Source organism: Zonotrichia albicollis, chromosome 25 (assembly GCF_047830755.1).
Source record: "Zonotrichia albicollis isolate bZonAlb1 chromosome 25, bZonAlb1.hap1, whole genome shotgun sequence".
NCBI classification, from domain to species: domain Eukaryota; kingdom Metazoa; phylum Chordata; class Aves; order Passeriformes; family Passerellidae; genus Zonotrichia; species Zonotrichia albicollis.
The window spans coordinates 6,159,510-6,180,137 of record NC_133843.1 but is presented as its reverse complement, the minus strand read 5'-3'; the positions used below and the strand labels follow the sequence as shown (position 1 = coordinate 6,180,137).

At 55.4% G+C, this 20,628-nt stretch overlaps 1 protein-coding gene across 3 annotated transcripts in view; it reads left to right on the top strand.

The window, feature by feature from the left end:
- ATP13A2 (ATPase cation transporting 13A2) overlaps window positions 1–20,628 on the top strand; it is a 35,808-nt gene that overhangs the window by 2,519 nt on the left and 12,661 nt on the right. Inside the window, exons 1-16 of one of the 3 annotated variants that reach the window (XM_074558581.1) lie at window positions 3,647–3,720; window positions 5,559–5,632; window positions 7,243–7,410; window positions 8,466–8,524; window positions 9,437–9,545; window positions 9,631–9,713; window positions 11,339–11,416; window positions 12,197–12,266; window positions 13,045–13,179; window positions 13,304–13,370; window positions 15,834–15,965; window positions 17,510–17,665; window positions 17,757–17,867; window positions 17,968–18,014; window positions 18,098–18,286; window positions 20,206–20,412. In XM_074558581.1, coding sequence (XP_074414682.1) covers window positions 3,711–3,720; window positions 5,559–5,632; window positions 7,243–7,410; window positions 8,466–8,524; window positions 9,437–9,545; window positions 9,631–9,713; window positions 11,339–11,416; window positions 12,197–12,266; window positions 13,045–13,179; window positions 13,304–13,370; window positions 15,834–15,965; window positions 17,510–17,665; window positions 17,757–17,867; window positions 17,968–18,014; window positions 18,098–18,286; window positions 20,206–20,412 — 1,695 coding nt within the window. In that variant the 5' untranslated portion in view covers window positions 3,647–3,710. Of the gene's footprint in view, window positions 1–3,646; window positions 3,721–5,558; window positions 5,633–7,242; window positions 7,411–8,465; window positions 8,525–9,436; window positions 9,546–9,630; window positions 9,714–11,338; window positions 11,417–12,196; window positions 12,267–13,044; window positions 13,180–13,303; window positions 13,371–15,833; window positions 15,966–17,509; window positions 17,666–17,756; window positions 17,868–17,967; window positions 18,015–18,097; window positions 18,287–20,205; window positions 20,413–20,628 lie in introns of those variants that run through there. The other 2 variants (XM_074558580.1, XM_074558579.1) reach the window with 2 other exon arrangements.

Below are 20,628 nucleotides of genomic sequence, written 5' to 3'. Positions count from 1 at the left end.
CAAACCCCTCAAACCCCAAACTCTCCAAACCCCAAACACACCAACCCTTCCTAACCCCCCAAAATCTTCCAAACCCCAAATCACCTGAATCCTTCAAACCCCAAACTCTCCAAACCCCAAACTCCCAAACCCCTCAAGCCGTCCAAATCCCAAACCCCTCAAACCCCAAATCATCCAAATCCTTCAAACCCCAAACTCCCGAAACCTTCTAAACCCCAAACTGCCTAAACCCTCCAAACCCCCCCAACCATCCAGATCCTCCAAACCCCAAAACCCTCCAAACCCCAATTCCCCCAGGCCCCAAATCCCCCAAACCCCACCCCAGATCCCCTCAGCCCTCCCAGAGCCGCTTCCCATGGGTGGATCCCACCCAGAATTTGGGAACGCTCCCGTCCCTCTCCCATGGGATCGTGGAGAGCGGGCTGGGGTTTGGGGTTGGAAGGATCCATCACCTCTCAGATCCCATCCCGGAGCAATCCCAGGGATTTTTTTTTATGGATGAACAACAGAATGAGATGCAGGGTGGGAAAAGGGCAGCCGGGGTTCCGGATCCTTCCAGGGCTCCCGGCTGGGATTCCCATTCCTGGGAATGTGGGAGCAGCTCTGCCGAGCAACCCTGGCCCCTTTCCTGCCCCTTTCCTGCCCCTTTCCTGCAGGGACGTTTCCTCCAGGCAGGGCAGGACAAGGGGGGACATCCCTGGGTGCTCTGGAAGTCCCATCCCTGTGAGATCCCGCTCAGATCCCTGGGATCCCCCTCTCCCACCCCAATCCCAATCCGCAGCCGAGCAGCGCTCAGGGGTCCAAGCTCCCCCTTTTCTCCCTGAGTTCCTGATTTAAGGGTTGCTGGAGATGTTCCTCCCCAGTTCCTCACTTCCCATCGGGAATGCCGGGAGTGCAGCCCCTCTTCCTAAGGAACCCCCCAACCATCCAGATCCTCCAAACCCCAAAACCCTCCAAACCCTCCAAACCCCAATTCCCCCAGGCCCCAAACCCCACCCCAGATCCCCTCAGCCCTCCCAGAGCCGCTTCCCTTGTGTGGATCCCACCCAGAATTCGGGAACGCTCCCGTCCCTCTCCCATGGGATCGTGGAGAACGGGCTGGGGTTTAGGTTGGAAGGATCCGTCACCTCTCAAATCCCATCCCGGAGCAATCCCAGGGATTTTTTTTATGGATGAACAACAGAATGAGGTGCAGGGTGGGAAAAGGGCAGCCGGGGTTCTGGATCCTTCCAGGGCTCCCGGCTGGGATTCCCATTCCTGGGAATGCGGGAGCGGCTCTGTCGAGCAACCTTGGCCCCTTTCCTGCAGGGAAGGGCAGGGGGGACATCCCTGAGTGCTCTGGGAGTCCCATCCCTGTGTGATCCCGCTCAGATCCCTGGGATCCCCCTCTCCCACCCCAATCCCAATCCGCAGCCGAGCAGCGCTCAGGGGTCCAAGCTCCCCCTTTTCTCCCTGAGTTCCTGATTTAAGGGTTGCTGGAGATGTTCCTCCCCAGTTCCTCACTTCCCATCGGGAATGCCGGGAGTGCAGCCCCTCTTCCTAAGGAAGGAGGAGCCCTCATTTACCTGGAATTGGGGGAATTGTGGGGTTGGGGTGTGAACCCGCTGTTTCCCCGCTCACACCGTGGTGTTCCCCAAGCCGGGATGTTCCTGGCACTTCCCTCCAGACTGGCTTGGGGTGCCAGGGAGGATTCCCCTGTGCCAAAAGGGTTGGAATGCCAGGATCTCACTGGCACAGGGCACAGCCCCGCTCACCATGGATTCCATGGGGTTCCATGGGGTCTCCAGAAGGTTCTGTGGGGTTCCATGGGGGTCTTTCTAGGATTCCATGGGATTCCGTAGTGTTCCGTAGGGTTCCATGGGATTCCATAGGATTCCATGGGATTCCATAGGGTTCCATAGGTGCTCCATGGGATTCCATAGGGTTCCATGGGGTTCCATAGGGTTCCATAGGTGCTCCATGGGATTCCGTAGGGTTCCATGGGGTTCCATAGGGTTCCATAGGTGCTCCATGGGATTCCATAGGGTTCCATGGGTGCTCCATGGGATTCCATGGGGTTCCATAGGGTTCCATAGGTGCTCCATGGGATTCCATAGGGTTCCATGGGGTTCCATAGGGTTCCATAGGTGCTTCATAGGATTCCATGGGGTTCCATGGGATTCCATAGGGTTCCATAGGTGCTTCATAGGGTTCCATGGGGTTCCATGGGGTTCCGTAGGGTTCCATGGGGTTCCATAGGGTTCCATGGGGTTCCATAGGGTTCCATTGGTGCTTCATAGGGTTCCATGGGGTTCCATGGGGTTCCATAGGGTTCCATAGGTGCTCCATGGGATTCCATAGGATTCCATGGTGTTCCATGGGATTCCATAGGGTTCCATAGGTGCTCCATGGGATTCCGTAGGGTTCCATGGGATTCCGTAGGGTTCCATGGGATTCCATAGGGTTCCATAGAGAGCTCACAGAGGAGCTCTCCAAAAACCCCAAACCACAACCGGTGCAGGCGGACGGGGCTGCTGGGAATTGCCAGGAATTCGTTCCTCAGCTGTCTCAGGGGTTTGATGCCTGAGCATGGATTTCCCAGCACTGGGGAGTCCCAGTCCTGGTTTTCCACATGCCCACCTTGGATCAGACCCATCTCAGCCTTTGTTCCTCCAGCCTTGGGCTGTTTTTCTGGGAGGACCTGATGGCCTGGTCAGATGGGTTTGGTGTGTGGGATCCATGGGAAGGACAGCGTGTCCCTGTTTGACTGGGACCAGTTGTGTGGGATCCATGGAAAAGGCCCCATGTCCCTGTCTGGCTGGGATGGGTTCCTGTGGGATCCATGGGAAGGGCAGCACATCCCTGTCCAGCTGGGATGGTTCCTGTGGGATCCATGGAAAGGGCAGCACGTCCCTGTGCAGGGCTCCGGGGGAATTCCCGGGATGCGGAGGCGGGGAAGGGACATGCAGGAGCCCCCGCGCTGTGTTTGCCGACAAGGAGTGGCCTCGGGGCCGGGATTGCGGCGGCAGCGCGGCCGCTGCGCTCGGGATCTGCCCGGCCACGGCCGCGGGGACACCGGGGATGGCGGCGCTGCCGGTCCCAGCCCGACTGATCCCAGCCGGCCGATCCCGTCCTGACCCATCCCATCCCGACTGATTCCACCCTTCCCGGTCCCAGCCCGACCGATCCCAGGCTGGCTGATCCCATCCTGACCGATCCCACCCATCCCGACCGATCCCATCCCGACCGATCCCACCCATCCCGATCCCACCCTTCCCGATCCCATCTCGACCGATCCCACCCATCCCGATCAATCCCACCCATCCCGACCCCATCCGATCCCATCCTTCCCGATCCCATCCCGACCGACCCCATCCTGACCGATTCCACCCTTCCCGAACCCATCCTGACCCATCCCATCTCAACCAATCCCTCCCATCCCGATCAATCCGTCCCATCCCGGCCGATCCCATCCCGGCCGATCCCATCCCGGCCGATCCCACCTTTCCCGATCCCATCCCGACTGATCCCACCCCATCCAATCCCACCTTTCCCGATCCCATCCCGGCCGATCCCACCCCATCCGATCCCACCCATCCCGACCCCATCCTGACCGATCCCACCCTTCCCGATCCCATCCTGACCCCATCCCATCCGACCCCATCCTTCCCGATCCCATCCCGGCCGATCCCACCCCTATCGGGAGTGGCTCCGCGGGCGCTCCCGGCAGGATGAGGCGGGGTGAGTCCGTGCCGGCGCTTCTCCTCACCTGCCGAGCTCTGGGAACAACCAGGATAGGAGCGGGAGGGGAGGAATTCAGCGGGGACCGGGCTGGAATCCCTCGGAACGGGGTTGGAATCCCACGGAACGGGGCTGGGCTGTGCGGAGCCGCCTGGTTCCTCCCAAGGATTTGTTGCTGTAGGATCAAGAAAAGCCGGGATAGTTTGGTTTAGGCCGGGCTTCCCATTGCCCAGGGGCTCCGGGAAGGGAACCGGGCTGGTTTCAGGTTGTTTGGATGCTTTCCCCGCCCTGCTCCTGCAGATACCGGGAAAAGCCCTTGTGCATGACCCCCCTGCCCTGTCCTTTGTCCTGCCTTTGGGAAGGACAGCACTCCCGGTGTCCCTGCGGCTGGAATCCTGCTTTTTGCAGAATTCCTGCTTTTTGCAGAATTTGAGGCTGCCACTGGGGACAGCTGATCCCTCCCTTCCTTTTCTTTGGCTCCTTGTCCAGCTTTTGTTTCACTGAACCATCCCTCAGGCTCATCCCCCTATTCCCCCCCTCCAAATTTATCCCGTGGGGCAGCACCAGCTGCGGGAGCTGGAGATGGATCCCTCCCCCACCGGGATCACCAAAACCAGGGAATGGTTTTAATGAATGGCTTCTGTCCCCTGCAGAGGAGCTTTGGGGTGGACAGGGAGCAGCAGGAATGCAGCTGGGGCGGTTTTTCCAGTGTAAATCCTTCAGCTGGTCTCTGTGCCCTCCTGGAAACCCAACCCTGGCTCAGGCAGGAAATATCCACGTGTTCCAGGAGTGGGAACAGCTCCCAGCTCCGGGCTTGTGCCACGTGTTGCCTCCCCACTGCTGCTCTGAGATCCCAGCCTTGGGAATGCTGTGATTCACAATCCATCCTGGATTTAGGGAATGAGCAGGCTCAGTGATTTGTGATCCATCCTGGATTTAGGGAATGAGCAGGTCCAGTGATTTCTGATCCATCCTGGATTTAGGGAATGAGCAGATCCAGTGACTTGTGATCCATCCTGGATTTAGGGAATGAGCAGATCCACTGACTTGTGATCCATCCTGGATTTAGGGAATGAGCAGGTCCAGTGATTTGTGATCCATCCTGGATTTAGGGAATGAGCAGGTCCAGTGATTTCTGACCCATTCTGGATTTAGGGAATGAGCAGGTCCAGTGATTTCTGATCCATCCTGGATTTAGGGAATGAGCAGGCTCAGTGATTTGTGATCCATCCTGGATTTAGGGAATGAGCAGGTTCAGTGATTTGTGATCCATCCTGGATTTAGGGAATGAGCAGGTCCAGTGACTTCTGATCCAACCTGGATTTAGGGAATGAGCAGGCTCAGTGATTTCTGATCCATCCTGGATTTAGGGAATGAGCAGGTTCAGCTTCAGGCACGGAGGGTGATGGTTGAGATCCCACCTGGGGGGATCCCAGGGATGATCCCTGATCCCAATTTCCAAGGCTGCGTTTTGGGGTGCAGCAGAGCCCGACAGGAATTGGAGCATGGTTAAAACTGGGAAATGCCAATTTTTTGGCAGCCAGGAGCAAACCCAGGGAGCAAACAAGGAGCAAACGAGCTGGAAAAGTGGCAGGGAGAGCTGGCCTGGCTCCGGCCCAGCCCTGCTCCCTTCCCGTGCCCGCTGAGCTCCTGGGATAACGCCAGAAATCCCGGGGCTGCTCCGGCGTCGTCCCCGTGACCGTCACGTGCCCCGGAGGATGAGGGGGCAGCGATCCCGGCTGGATGGGCCAGGAGCCACCCCCTGGTCCTGGGGAGCACAGCCCCGGGGCTGAGCAGCCCCTCTGCTGACCCTGCTCCTGTTTCTGGTGGATTTGCAGACAGCAGCCGGCTGCTGGGGGCCCGGCGCCCGGGCTACGGGACGCTGCAGCCGGACACCGACCCGGCCCACATGGTAGGTCTGGCCTGGGGGGGCTCCCACACCCATCCCGGGGCTCCCCACACCCCCAGGTGCTGCTTTCCCAGCCCCTTGGTTTCCCCTGCCCTGGGCTTGGTCATGCTGGGATTTTGGGAGTTCAGGGTTTAGTAACCCTGGATTTTAGCTGATTTTATGTCTGAGCAGCCGGGTGCAGGTGATTGATTCCCAGTGATTGATTCCCAGTGATTGATTGCTGGTGATTCCCACTGATTGATTCCCAGTGATTGATTGCTGGTGATTCCCAATGATTGATTCCCAGTGATTCCCGGTTATCCCCAGTGATTGATCCCCAGTGATCAATTCCCACTGATTCCCAGTGATTCATTCCCAGCGATCCCCAGTGATTGATTCCCAGTAATCCCCAGTGACTGATTTCCAGTGATTGATCCCCAGTGATCCCCAGTGATTGATCCTCAGTGATCCCCAGTGATTGATCCTCAGTGATTCCCAGTGATCGATTCGCAGTGAGCCCCAGTGATCAATCCCCAGTAATTCCCTGCGATTCATTCCCAGTGATCCCCAGTGATCAATTCCCACTGATTCCCAGTGATCGATTCCCAGTGATCGATTCCCAGTGATTGATCCCCAGTGATCCTCGGTGATTCATTCCCAGTGATTGATCACCAATGATTCATTCCCAGTGATTCCCAGTGATTGATCCGCAGTGATTGATCCGCAGTGATTGATCCCCAGTGATTCATTCCCAGTAATCCCCAGTGATCAATCCCCACTGATCCCCAGTGATTCTTTCCCAGTAATCCTCAGTGATCAATTCCCAGTGATCCCCAGTGATCAATCCCCAGCGATCCCCAGTGATCAGTCCCCAGTGATCAATTCCCAGTGATCAATCCCTACTGATCCCCAGTGATCGATCCCCAGTAATTCTTTCCCAGTAATCCTCAGTGATCAATTCCCAGTGATTCCCAGTGATCAGTCCCCAGTGATCAATTCCCAGTGATCAATCCCTACTGATCCCCGGTGATCGATCCCCAGTGATTCTTTCCCAGTAATCCTCAGTGATCAATTCCCAGTGATTCCCAGTGATCGATCCCCAGTGATCAATTCCCAGTGATCGATCCCCAGTGATTCTTTCCCAGTAATCCTCAGTGATCAATTCCCAGTGATCCCCAGTGATCGATCCCCAGTGATCAATCCCCACTGATCCCCAGTGATTGATCCCCAGTGATTCTTTCCCAGTAATCCTCAGTGATCGGTCCCCAGTGATCAATCCCCAGTGATTCTTTCCCAGTAATCCCCAGTGATCAATCCCCAGTGATCGATCCCCAGTGATTCTTTCCCAGTAATCCTCAGTGATCAATTCCCAGTGATCCCCAGGGATCGATCCCCAGTGATCGATCCCCAGTGATCGATCCCCAGTGATTCTTTCCCAGTAATCCTCAGTGATCGGTCCCCAGTGATCAATCCCCAGTGATTCTTTCCCAGTAATCCTCAGTGATCAGTTCCCAGTGATCGATCCCCAGTGATCGATCCCCAGTGATTCTTTCCCAGTAATCCCCAGTGATCAATCCCCAGTGATCAATTCCCAGTGATTGATCCCCAGTGATCCCCGCGTTCCCTGTCCCCAGGAGGTGACGGGTTACCAGCGCCGGCCGTGGCGGGTGCTGCTGTGCCACGCGGGCTCCGTGCTGAGCGCGGGGCTGCTCCTGCTGCTCTTCCACTGGAAGCCCAGCCTGGAGGTGCAGGCCAAGTGCCAGCCCTGCTCCCTGGGCCAGGCCGACTGGCTCATCATCAGGGTGAGTGCCATGGGATCCCGGCCGGGGTTCCCAGCCTGGAGTCTGGGAGGGAGTCTGGGCTGGGGTTCTGTGGGTCTGGGGTGGGGTTCTGTGGGTCTGGGGTGGGGTTCTGTGAGTCTGAATGGGGTTCTGGGAGTCTGGAGTGGGGTTCTGGGAGTCTGGATTGGGTTCTGTTGGTCTGGGGTGGGGTTCTGTGGGTCTGGGGTTGGATTCTGTGAGTCTGGGGTGGGGTTCTGGGAGTCTGGGGTGGGGTTCTGGGAGTCTGGGGTGGGGTTCTGTGGGTCTGGAGTGGGGTTCTGGGAGTCTGGATGGGGTTCTGTGGGTCTGGGGTTGGATTCTGTGGATCCAGGGTTGGGTTCTGTTGGTCTGGGGTTGGATTCTGTGGATTGGGAATTGGATTCCGTGAATCTGGGGTTGGATTCTGTGGATCCAGGGTTGCACTCTGTGGATCCAGGATTGGGCTCTGTAGATTGGGAGTTGGATTCTGTTGATCTGGGGTTGAGCTCTGTGGGTCTGGGGTTGGATTCTGTGGGCTTGGGGTTGGATTCTGTAGATCCAGGGCTGGATTCTGGGGTTGGATTCTGTGGATCAGGGGGTGGATTCTGTGAACTGGGAGTTGGACTCTGTGGATCTGAGGTCGGACTTTGTGGATCCAGGGTTGGATTCTGTAGATCCAGGGCTGGATTCTGTGGATCAGGGGGTGGATTCTGTGGATGCAGGGTTGGGCTCTGCCCCAGGTTCCCAACAGGACCCTGTGAATGTTCTCTCTCCTTGTCCTCCTGCCTGTGTCTGCCATCTCCTTTCCTCAAGCACCAGATTATTCCAGGAGTTTATTATCATTGTAATTCCTATAATTATCCCATTCCAGGAATCATTATTATTCCTAAAATAACACCTCGTTTTCCTCTTCCATCCCAGCCTGCCCAGCTTGGAACTTCTCCTCATTTTCCCCAAACCTCATCCTCCATCTGGGATGTGTGGCCAGGGCCTTCCCGGGTTCTGGAAGGAGCTGGGAACACTCCAGGCATTCCCAGTCCCCCATCCCTGTGTTTCAGGACCGTTTTGGGCAGTGCTTCACCACCAAGGTGCTGACGGAGCCGCTGGGCGAGGCCAGGTGAGCCGGGGTCTGTCCCTGAGGGGTCTGGGGCCACTCCTGGCTGTGGGGAGGGTGACTGAGCACCAATGTCCCCAAGGGAGGGTGACTGAGCCTGGGTGTCCCTGAGGGAGGGTGACTGAGCCTGGGTGTCCCTGAGGGAGAGTGGTAGGCCATGGCTGAGCCCCAATGTCCCCAAGGGAGGGTGGCAGGCTGGGGCTGAGTCCCAATGTCCCCTGATGGAGGGTGACAGGCCATGGCTGACATGCCAGGCTGAGCCTGGGTGTCCCCAAGGGAGGGTGGCCAAGCCCGGGTGTCCCTGAGGGAGTGTGGCAGGCCAGGACTGAGTCCCTGTGTCCCCAAGAGAGGGTGGCAGGTCAGAGCTGAGTGCCAGTGTCCCTGATGGAGGGTGACAGGCCATGGCTGAGCCTAGGTGTCCCTGAGGGACAGAGCTGACCAGGGCTGACAAGCCAGGCTGGGCCCAGGTGTCCTCTGGCCCTGAGGGAGGGTGGCTGAGCCCTGACAGCCCTGAGGGGGAGGGTGGCAGGTCAGGCTGAGTCCAGGTGTCCCTGAGGGAGGGTGGCAGGCCATGGCTGAGTCCCAATGTTCCTGAGGGAGGGTGACAGACCATGGCTGAGCCCAGGTGTCCCTGAGGGAGGGGGGCAGGGCAGGGCTGACAGGCCAGGCTGAGCCAAGGTGTCCCCTGGCCCTGAGGGAGGGTGCCAGGCCATGGCTGAGTCCCAATGTTCATGAGGGAGGATGACTGAGTCCCAGTGTCCCTGAGGGAGGGTGGCTGAGCCCAGGTGTCCCTGAGGGAGGGTGACAGGCCAGGCTGAGCCCTGATGTCCCTGGTGGAGGATGACAGGCCATGGCTGAGCCCTGATGTCCCTGATGGAGGGTGACAGGCTGTGGCTGACCCCAGTTCCCCCACAGCCTGGAGCAGCACCCCGGGGCCCAGCCAGAGCGCAGGAGCAGCGTGGCTGTGGCGGTGCCGGATGAGGACGAGAGCCGTGACACCGTGCGGCTGCACGACAAGGACGAGGTGGCACCGGCATCTTCCCCACCCCCATGCCCTCCCCCTGTCCCTGGACACCCTACTCATGTGTTGTTTTCCCATCCCTTTCCAGCAGAAGAACCTCCTGAGGTATTACCTGTTCCAGGGAATGCGCTACGTGTGGCTGGAGCGGCGGCAGGCCTTCTGCAGGGTCAGGTACTGCCAGAGCCTGGTGTTCCTGCTCCCTCAGGATCCTCCTGGATCCTAGCATTCCCAGCTCCCTCAGGATCCTCCTGGATCCTGGCATTCCCGACGTTCCTGAACTCCCTCAGCTCCCTCAGGATCCTCCTGGGTCCCGGCATTCCTGCTCCCTCAGGATCCTCCTGGATCCTGGCATTCCCTCTCCCTCAGGTCCCTCGGCTCCCTCAGGATCCTCCTACATCCCAGCATTTCCAACTCCCTCAGCTCCCTCAGGATCCTCCTGGATCCTGGCATTCCCAGCATTCCCAGCTCCCTCAGAATCCTCCTGGATCCTGACATACCCAGCTCCCTCAGGATCTTCCTGGATCCCGGCATTCCTGGCTCCCTCAGGACTCTCCTGGATCCTGACATTTCCAGCTCCCTGAGCTCCATCAGAATCCTCCTGGATCCCAGCATTCCCAGCTCCCTCAGGGCCCCCCTGGATCCTGGCATTCCTGAGTTCCCTCAGGACCCTCCTACCCCCAGCATCCCCTGTATCTCCTGTCCCTTGGTGCCCTTTTTGGGGCTCCCTAAAAACAGAGGCCAGGCCAAATTACGGGAATAAAATCACTTTTGTGTTTTTTGAGGGCCTTCAGTCAAGGCACCTTGGGCGGACAAAGCCCCCCAGGGGCTACTCCCAAAAATGGATCATGGCTCACAGGTTTTCACACTTTTATAACTTTGGTCCATTTGCATATTGAGGGTTAATCCTCCAATTACAGCTTCAGATAATGAAGTCATTTACCCCAGGTTTGCTCCCCCAGCTCCCTTTTGTTTAATCTCTGGGGGCCTGAGGCAGTGAGGGCTCCTTGAGGAATTGGAGAGGAATTGCTGTGTCTGCCCCAAACGGGAGAACAGCAGCTGGCACTGCATGTGGGGTTTGGAGTTACACACTAAAGAACTGCACAGTTATATTACAAATTGTACATACAAATAATATAGAATATATAAAATGAATATATGAAATCCTGAGGCAGTGAGGTGTCCTTGAGGAAATGGAGAGGAATTGTTGTGTCTGCCCCTAACGGGGGAACAGCAGTTGGCACTGCGTGTGGGGTTTGGAGTCCTACACTGAAGAACTGCAGGGTTATATTACAAATTACAAACTGAAAATATTACAAATAATAAAAAATATATTAAATGAATATATGAAATCCTGAGGCAGTGAGGTGTCCTTGAGGAATTGGAGAGAAATTGCTGTGTCTGCCCCAAACGGGAGAACAGCAGCTGGCACTCTGCGTGTGGGGTTTGGAGTTACACACTAAAGAACTGCAGGGTCACAAATACATGGAAAATATAAAGGCTCAAACCCTGAGGCATCACCCTGAGCACTCCCAGGCCTCTGGAGCCATCCCTGGTGCCCTCAGGGTGCTCCCGGGCACGGGGAACCGGCCGGGGCAGTTTGGCAGGGCCGGACGCTCCCAGCTCGGACTGTGCCCCTTTTGTTGCCTTCCCTTGGCAGCCGTGGGCTGCAGAGAGGCCAAGGAACAGGGCACTCTCCCTTTCCAAAGGGGTGGGTTTGTCCCCAGCCCTTGGCTGTGCTGTTTGTTCTGCCCTCCCCGCTGGGTCTGACTCTCTCCCTGTTTTCCTTTGCTGCCCAGCGTCCTGGACGAGGGCTGGAGCTGCGCAGAGCTGCACCTGTGCCAGGCCGGGCTGGACCAGCAGGAGCATGGTGCCAGGTGGGGGCTGGCAGCGCCCTGGGGCTTTTCCAGGGAGCAGGGAATCCCAGAGCCTCCGACCCCAAAGTGCCGGGCGGGATGGAATTCCTGGGATTGGCTTCTCTGCATAACCCAGCTCCTCCTGGGGGTCTGGGCAGCACAAGGGGCCTTTGGGCTGGAAATGCAGCTTTTCCCAAGGGTGAAACTCCTTCTCTCTTTTCCCAAGGATAGAACTCCTTCCCTTTCTTTTCCCAGGGGTGAAATTCCTTCCCTTTCTTTTCCCAAGGATGAAATTCCTTCCCTTTCTTTTCCCAAGGATAAAATACCTTCCCTTTCTTTTCTCAAGGGTGAAATTCCTTCCCACTCTTTTCCCAAGGATTAAATTCCTTCCCTTTCTTTTCCCAAGGATAGAATTCCTTCCCTCTTTTCCCAAGGGTGAAATTACTTCCCTTTCTTTTCCCAAGGATAAAGTTCCTTCCCACTCCTTTCCCAAGGATCAAATTCTCCTTTCCCAAGGATCAAACTCCTTCCCTCTCTTTTCCCAAGGATAAAATTCTCTTTTCCCAAGATTAAAACTCCTTCCCTTTTCTTTCCCAAGGGTGAAATTCCTTCCCTTTTTTTTCCCAAGGATGAAGTTCCTTCCTTCTTTTCCCATGGATCAAACTCCTTCTCTTTCCTTTCCCAAGGTTAAAATTCCTTCCCTTTCCTTTCCCAAAGATAAAATTCTCCTTTCCCAAGGATAGAACTCCTTTCCTCTCCTTCCCAAGGATAAAATTCCCTCTCTGTCCTTCCCCCCCTCAGGAGGAAGATCTACGGCCCCAACCTCATCGAGGTGCCTGTCAAGTCCTACGCCAGGCTCCTGGTGGAGGAGGTGGGTTCCAGGCTGGGCTTCCCAAGTGGATTTTCCCAGGACAGATCCCTCCCCTGCTCCCTGTCCCTGTCTGGAAGCGCTTCCCGGCCCTTGGGAAGGGAGGAGAGGATTTGGGGAGAAGGCAGAGCCATGAGAGGACCCTTCCTGAACCTCTGGGTGCAGACAGGAGCAGCCCACAGGGGTTGTGGAGGTGGCTGAGCACCCTTGGGAGCAGCATCCAGAGGGAATTCCAGGGGGGATGGAGGGTTTGGGGGCTGCCAGCCCCAGGGGAGGGCCCAGGGGAGGGCTGGGTTCTCCTCTGCCTCCAGGAGCCTGGAAGGCTCATGATGGGGTGGAGGAAGCCTTTCCTCCTCCAAGAAATTCCTCCCTCCTGGAAATCCCATACTGAGCTGGGGGAAGCTCTCCCCACCCCAGGGAGCCTGGAAATCCCATACTGGGCTGGGAGAAGTTCTTCCCACTTCCAGGAGTCTGGAAATCCCTTAATGGGATGGAGGAGGTTAAATCCCATGATGGGCTGGAGGAGGTTCTCCCACCCTGAGGAACCTAGAAATCCCATAATGGGCTGGAGGATCTTCTCCCACCCTGAGGAACCTAGAAATCCCATAATGGGCTGGAGGAGGTTCTCCCACCCTGAGGAACCTAGAAATCCCATAGTGGGCTGGGAGAGGTTCTCCCACTCCAAGGATCCTGGAAATCCCATGGTGGGCTGGGGGAGGTTCTCCCACCCCAAGGGGGTCTCCCGGTGAGCTCCCAGAGCTGTTTTTTCTCCTTGTTGCAGGTGCTCAACCCCTTCTACCTGTTCCAAGTGCTCAGCATGGTGCTGTGGGTGTGTGATGCCTATTACTACTACGCTGCCTGCATCTTCCTCATCTCCACCTTCTCGCTGGGGCTGTCCCTCTACGAGACACGCAAGGTGGGTGGGGACAGCCCTATCCCAGCCCTCCCTGTGCTCCATCCCTGCTTCTGAACCCCCCAGGCCGTTTTTAGGGATGGTTTCCCGTGTTTTGGGTGGATTCTGATCACTGCCTCCCTCCCAGCAAAGCACCACGCTGCGGAACATGGCCAGGATGTCCGTGGGGGTCCGGGTGCGGCGGCCTGGAGGAGGTGAGAGGGAGGGTTTTTGGGATGGTGGTTGGGATGATGTGTCCTTTGGGATCCTGGTCCTGCACCAAACTGGTGTTGGGATAGGTGGGAATGATGTTGGGACACGCTGGAATAATGTAATTGTGCATGGGAATAATGTTATGAGACACCAGAGTAATGTTGGGATGTGGGGGAATAGTGTTGGGATAGACAGGATCAATGTTATGATATGTGGGAATAATGTTATGATATATGGGAATAATGGTATGAGACACCAGAGTAATGCTGGGATGTGTGGGAATAATGTTGGGATACATGGGAATAAATTTGGGATAGACAGGAACAATGTTATGATATATGGGAATAATGTTATGATATATGGGAATAGCGTTATTATACATGGGAATAATGTTATGAAACACCAGAGTAACGTTGGGATGTGTGGGAATAATGTTGGGAGACATGGGAATAATGTTGGGATACATGGGAATAAAGTTGTGATATATGGGAATAATGTTTTATACATGGGAATAATGTTATGAGACACCAGAGTAATGTTTAGATGTGTGGGAATATGTTGGGATTGACAGGAACAATGTTATGATATATGGGAATAATGCTATTATACATGGGAATAATGTTGGGATACATGGGAATAACGTTGTGATATATAGGATTAATATTATGATATATGGGAATAATGTTGGGATACATGGGAATAACGTTGTGATATATGGGAATAACCTTATGATATATGGGATTAATATTATGATATATGGGAATAATGTTGGGATACATGGGAATAATGATACAATATATGGGAATAGTGTTATAAGACAGGAGTGATGTTGGGATACATGGGAATAACAATATGATAAATAGGAATAACGTTATTATACATGGGAATAATGCTGGGATACACAGGAATAATCTTATGAGACACTGGAATAGTTTTGGGGTCCAGTTGGTAAAAGATGCCTCTGTCCAAGTGAAGGTGCAGACAAGACCATATTCCAAAGCCAATATGGATTTAATTTAACAAGGGATTTCAGGGAAAGAGAGAGACAAATTGATTACAAGGATAATCCCCCCATGAATCCCTGCCCTGTCCCAGCAGCCCTTTTCCTCCTGCTCTTCCCAGTGCTGGGAATCCCTGGGGTTCCTCTGGTAGCCCAAACTCTGGCTGTCCACAGGTGTTTGTGCCATTCCCAGTGCTCGGGGTGTCTGGGAATTCTGGTCTGGATCAGCTCTCCCCAGCCCTGGCACCTCCCTGCTGGGAATTGTGGTCTGGATCAGCTCTCCCCAGGCCTGGATCTCAATTTCCCACCTCCTGGGAATTAACCCCTTCCTGTTTGCTGCCTTATCCCATTGGGATTCCTTCCCTGGTCCCTGGAAATGAGTGCCCCATTCCCCAATCCCAGAGTGGGTTCTCCAGATGCCTGGAGATAAGTAACTCCATTCCCCAATCTCTGAGCAGGTTCTCCAGGTGTCAGGAGATGAATGCCCCGTTACCCAATCCCTGAGTGGGTATTCCAGGTGCCTGGAGATGAGTGACCCCATTTCCCAATCCCCAAGTGGGTTCTCCAGGTGTCTGGACATGAATGTCCCATTCCCCAATCCCTGAGGGGATTCTCCAGGTTTCTGGAGATGAGTGCCCCTGTTCCCCATGCTGTAAGAAGGTTCTCCAGGTGCCTGGAGGTAAATGCCTTGTTCCCCAGGCCCTGAGTGGGTTCTCCAGGTTTCTGGAGATGAGTGACTCCATTCCCCAATCCCTGAGTGGGTTCTCCAGGTGTCAGGAGATGAGTTTCCCCATTCCCCAATTCCTTAGTGGGTTCTCCAGGTGTGAGATGTTGAGTTTCCCCATTCTCCAATTCCTGAGGTGGTTCTCCAGGTTTCTGGAGATGAATGCCCCGTTACCCAATCCCTGAGTGGGTTCTCCAGGTGCCTGGAGATGAATGCCCTGTTTCCCAATCCCTGAGTGGGTTCTCCAGGTTTCTGGAGATGAGTGCCCCTGTTCCCCAATCCCTGAGTGGGTTCTCCAGGTTTCTGGAGATGAGTGTCCCATTCCCCAATCCCTGAGTGGCTTCTCCAGGTTTCTGGAGATGAGTGCCCCTGTTCCCCAATCCCTGAGTGGGTTCTCCAGGTTTCTGGAGATGAGTGCCCCTGTTCCCCAATCCCTGAGTGGGTTCTCCAGGTTTCTGGAGATGAGTGTCCCATTCCCCACACCCTGAGGGGATTCTCCAGGTTTCTGGAGATGAATGCCCTGTTCCCCAATCCCTGAGTGGGTTCTCCAGGTTTCTAGAGATGAATGTCCCATTCCCCAATCCCTGAGTGAGTTCTCCAGGTTTCTGGAGATGAGTGTCCCATTCCCCAGGCCATGAGTGGGTTCTCCAGGTTTCTGGAGATGAATGCCCTGTTCCCCAATCCCTGAGCAGGTTCTCCAGGTTCTCCGTTCCCCACACCCTGAGCAGGGCTGTTTTCCAGAGGAGCTGGTGGTCAGCTCGGCAGAGCTGGTGCCCGGGGACTGCATCCGGCTGCCGGCGGCCGGGGCGGTGCTGCCGTGCGACGCGGCGCTGCTGAGCGGGGAGTGCATGGTCAACGAGAGCCTGCTGACCGGTGAGAGCCCTCCCTGCACCCCGGGGTGGCTGCCTGAGCAGGGACACACAGGGTTATGTGGGGATTTATGGAAGGCCGTCCATGGATACACCTTGGGCAGTTCTCAGGTTGCTGTTGATAATTGGTGCCCCGAGATGTGCAGGGTGTCTCTGCTTTGGCCTGCACAACTGAAGAATGAGTCTGGACTCCTCACTTTTTGGTCTTGAGGTTATTAATTTTATCTATAAAATTTTCTTTCTGCCCAGCTGAGATCTGCTCAGCAGGGCAGCCACAGGCACTCTGTGTTGTTCTTTTATATTACAAACTACCTATAACATATTTACACTTAATTCCCAATACCCATCACCTGTGTTAGTGCACTTCTACTCTAGACCAATCCCAAAGTGCCAACATCACTGCAGAAAATGGAGAACAAGAAGAAAAAGGAGAAAGGCTGGACATGCCCAGATTCCTCCATCTTGTCCTCATTACCCCCACACCAAAAATCCTAAAATCTACGTTTTCACCCTGTGATCATTTTGTTCTTACATTATTCAAACCTGTGTGACTTTCATGTCCTCATACAAAGCTGGCAACTTGCTCCAGGGGTCACAATCAAATCCCCAGGTGCTCAGGGCTGTGTGCCAGGGTCTCTGAGCCCCCCAATGGGGTCCTCAGCAGCTCTGGACACACAGAGGGATGCACTGAGTTCCAACTGGCAGTCAGAAACCTCTGAGGCTACACCCAAAATGGACAATGGTCATGAGTTTTTCAAACAATTATAAATTTTTAACCCTATTTGCATATCAGGGGTTAATGCTCCAATTAGAGCTTCAGGTGATGAAGTCATTTACCCAAGTTTGCTGCTCCCCAACTCATTTTGTTGGTACTTTTTGGGCCTTGAAGCTGGAGGGTGTCCTTGAGTTTCAGGCCCAGAGGAATTGTTGTGTGTGAGCAGAACGGGAGAGCAGCAACTGGCACTTTAGAGTTTGGCACTAAAGCAGCACAGGGTCTCAAAATGCAGAATATAAAATCCTCAGGCAGCAGTGTCACCAGCCTGGCCTGGCACTGCTGGGTGGTGTCACTGTGGGATCCCCAGCTGGTGCCAGCAGTGTTCGTGTCCCCAGCAGTGTTCATGTCCCCAGCAGTGTGCATGTGTGTCCCCAGTAGTGTCCCCAGTGGTGTTTGTGGTGTCCCAGCAGTGTCCCTGTCCCAGCAATGTCCCCAGCAGTGTCTCCAGCAGTGTCCCTGTCCCAGCACTGTCCCAGCAGTGTCCCCAGCAGTGTCCCTGTCCCCAGCAGTGTCCCAGCAGTGTCCCAGCAGTGTCCCCAGCAGTGTCCCAGCAGTGTCCCTGTGCCCAGCACTGTCCCAGCAGTGTCCCAGCAATGTCCCCAGCAGTGTCCCTGTGCCCAGCAATGTCCCCAGCAGTGTCCCTGTGCCCAGCACTGTCCCAGCAGTGTCCCTGTCCCCAGCACTGTCCCAGCAGTGTCCCTGTCCCCAGCAGTGTCCCTGGCTGCCCCCTGACCCCCCTGGGGTGACAATCCCCCCTGGAATGTTCTGGGCAGGGGAGAGCGTGCCGGTGATGAAGACGCCGCTGCCGGCGGGCGGAGCCGCGTACTGCCCCGAGGAGCACCGGCGGCACACGCTGTTCTGCGGCACCCAGGTCATCCAGGCCAAGGCCTACGTGGGCGGGGAGGTGCTGGCCGTGGTCACCCGCACAGGTGAGGGCGTGGGGGATAATCCAGGATGAATCCCGGGTTAAATCCGAGCCCTTGGGAGCGGTGCCATGGTGATCTGCTGCCTGTCCCGCAGGGTTCTGCACGGCCAAGGGGGACCTCATCAGCTCCATCCTCTACCCCAAACCCGTGAGCTTCAAGTTCTACAAGGATGCTGTGAAGTTTGTGCTGTTCCTCGCCATCCTGGGTAGGTCTGGACGTGGAGATGCCTTGTGGAGCTGCCAGATTCCATGGAATGGAATCCCATCTCCCTGCTTTGTAACCGAGCCCCTTCTCCCCCTGCACAGCTCTCATCGGCACCTTGTACAGCATCCTCATCCTCGTTAGGAACAAGGTAGGGCTGGTGGAGCGAGTGGGACAACCCACAGGGATCCATCAGGGGAGGGATGGATCCTGTTCCTCCTGCTCCCCTCCCAGGTCCCGGTGGGACAAATCATCATCCGCGCCCTGGACCTGGTCACCGTCATCGTGCCGCCGGCGCTGCCGGCCGCCATGACCGTGGGCACCATCTACGCCCAGAACCGGCTGAAAAAGCAGGGAATCTTCTGCATCAGCCCCCCACGGATCAACCTGTGCGGGAAGATCCGCCTGGTGTGCTTCGACAAGGTGAGGTGTATAACAAAGCCTCCATCTCGGCCTGATTATTGAGCGGTGCAAGGATGGTCCGGGAGCCCAGTCCCTCTGGGAGACAGAGTGCTCAAATGCCCAGTTAGCTCGTGACCCTCGCCACAGGCTGCCCTTTAGCAAGCTCGGTGATTGTCAGCTCTAGGGTGATATCAGCTCTCTTAGGATCTCAGCTCTTTGCTTGACCGCTGGGGTGCCCTTGGCTGAGGCTGCAGCAGATGGGAGAGAGGAGAAGGAGAAGTCCTGGTGTTCCACAGCGATGGTTTATTGCGGAGACTGAAGGGTTCCAGTGACAGCTTTTCTGCTGTTGAATGGGCTAAAACAACCCTTTTTATAGGGTGTAGTGGGATCCAAACTTGTCCAACAGCAAGGGTTCGGTATAGTGGCCTATGAGGTTACAAAGATAAGGCTAAGGGGCGGGGTGGCAGAGACAGGAGCTTATTTTGCTGTCTCATAATAAAGTCTCTATCAGGTCTGGCCTTATTATCAAGCAGTGCAAGATCGCCCGGGAGCTCAGTCCCTCTGGGAGACAGAGTGCTCAAATGCCCAGTTAGCTCGTGGCCATGGCTGCAGGCTGCCCTTTAGCAAGCTTGGTGATCGTCAGCTCTTGGGTGATATCAGCTCTCTTAGTATCTCAGCTCTTTGCTTGCCTGCTGGGGTGCCCTTGGCTGAGGCTGCGGCAAACACGAGAGAGAAGAAGGAGAAGTCCTGGTGTTCCACAGCGATGGTTTATTGGGGAGACTGAAGGGTTCCAGTGACAGCTCTTCTGCTGTCGAATGGGCTAAAACAGCCCCTTTTTATAGGGTGTAGGGGGATCCAAACTTGTCCAACAGCAAGGGTTGGGTATAGTGGCCTATGAGGTTACAAAGATAAGGCTAAGGGGTGGGGGGGCAGAGACAGGAGCTTATTTTGCTGTTTCATAATAAAGCCTCTATCAGGTCTGGCCTTATTATCAAGCAGTGCAAGATCGCCCGGGAGCTCAGTCCCTCTGGGAGACAGAGTGCTCAAATGCCCAGTTAGCTCTTGGCCCTCGCCACAGGCTGCCCTTTAGCAAGCTGATTGTCAGCTCTTTGGTGATATCAGCTCTCTTAGGATCTCAGCTCTTTGCCTGACCGCTGGGGTGCCCTTGGCTGAGGCTGCGGCAGATGGGAGAGAGGAGAAGGAGAAGTCCTGGTGTTCCACAGCGATGGTTTATTGGGGAGACTGAAGGGTTCCAGTGACAGCTCTTCTGCTGTCAAATGGGCTAAAACAGCCCCTCTTTATAGGGTGTAGGGGGATCCAAACTTGTCCAACAGCAAGGGTTGGGTATAGTGGCCTATGAGGTTACAAAGATAAGGCTAAGGGGCAGGGGGGGCAGAGACAGGAGCTTATTTTGCTGTCTCATCGTGACTCAGCAGTTCCTACTTGTGACAGTGGTCACAGGGGTCTTCAGGTGAGGGAAGAGACGAGAATGTTGACTCCATGTTCAGAAGGCTTGATTTATTATTTCATGATCTGTATATTACATTATAACTAACTAAAAAAAATAGAAGGAAGGGTTTCCTCTCAGAAGGCTGGCTAAGAATAGAACAGAAAGGAATGATAACAAAGGCAGCTCTCTCGGACTCTGTCTGAGATGGCTCGGCCTTGATTGGCCATTAATTATAAACATCCAAGATGGGCCAATCAAAAATCCACCTGATGCATTCCACAGCAGCAGATAACCACTGTTTACATTTTGTTTCTGAGGCCTCAGCTTCTCAGAAGGCAGAAAACCCCAAGAAAGGCTTTTTAGTGAAAAGATGTCCATGACACCTAGTGTTAAGTCTCAATCCTCCCCAAGCTCTGTGGGGTCTGCCACAGAGGTGGGACGGGCAGGGTGGGCACCGGGGCTGCCCGGACCCACCGTGCTGTGCCCACAGACAGGGACGCTGACCCAGGAGGGGCTGGACGTGTGGGGCGTGGTGCCCCTGGAGCAGCAGCGCTTCCTGCCCATCGTGCACGAGCCCCGCTGCCTGCCCGCCGGCGCCCTGCTCTACGCCCTGGCCACCTGCCACGCCGTGTCACCGCTGCGGGGACAGCTCGTCGGGGACCCCGTGGACATCAAAATGCTGGAATCCACCGGCTGGGTGAGGCGGGTGTGGCCGGCCCGGGGCTCTGTTCAAATCACCAACAGGACAGGGCTGCTGTGGAATGTGCCTTGAGCTGTTTTATTTCCCAGCATCAGTCTCATTCCATGGTTATGACAATGGGAAGATGCCAGCAGCTCACATCCCAAGCAGCAGACCAAGAACTTAAAGTTACACCTCACTTTATAACTTTTTTGACCAATCACACAATGCAAA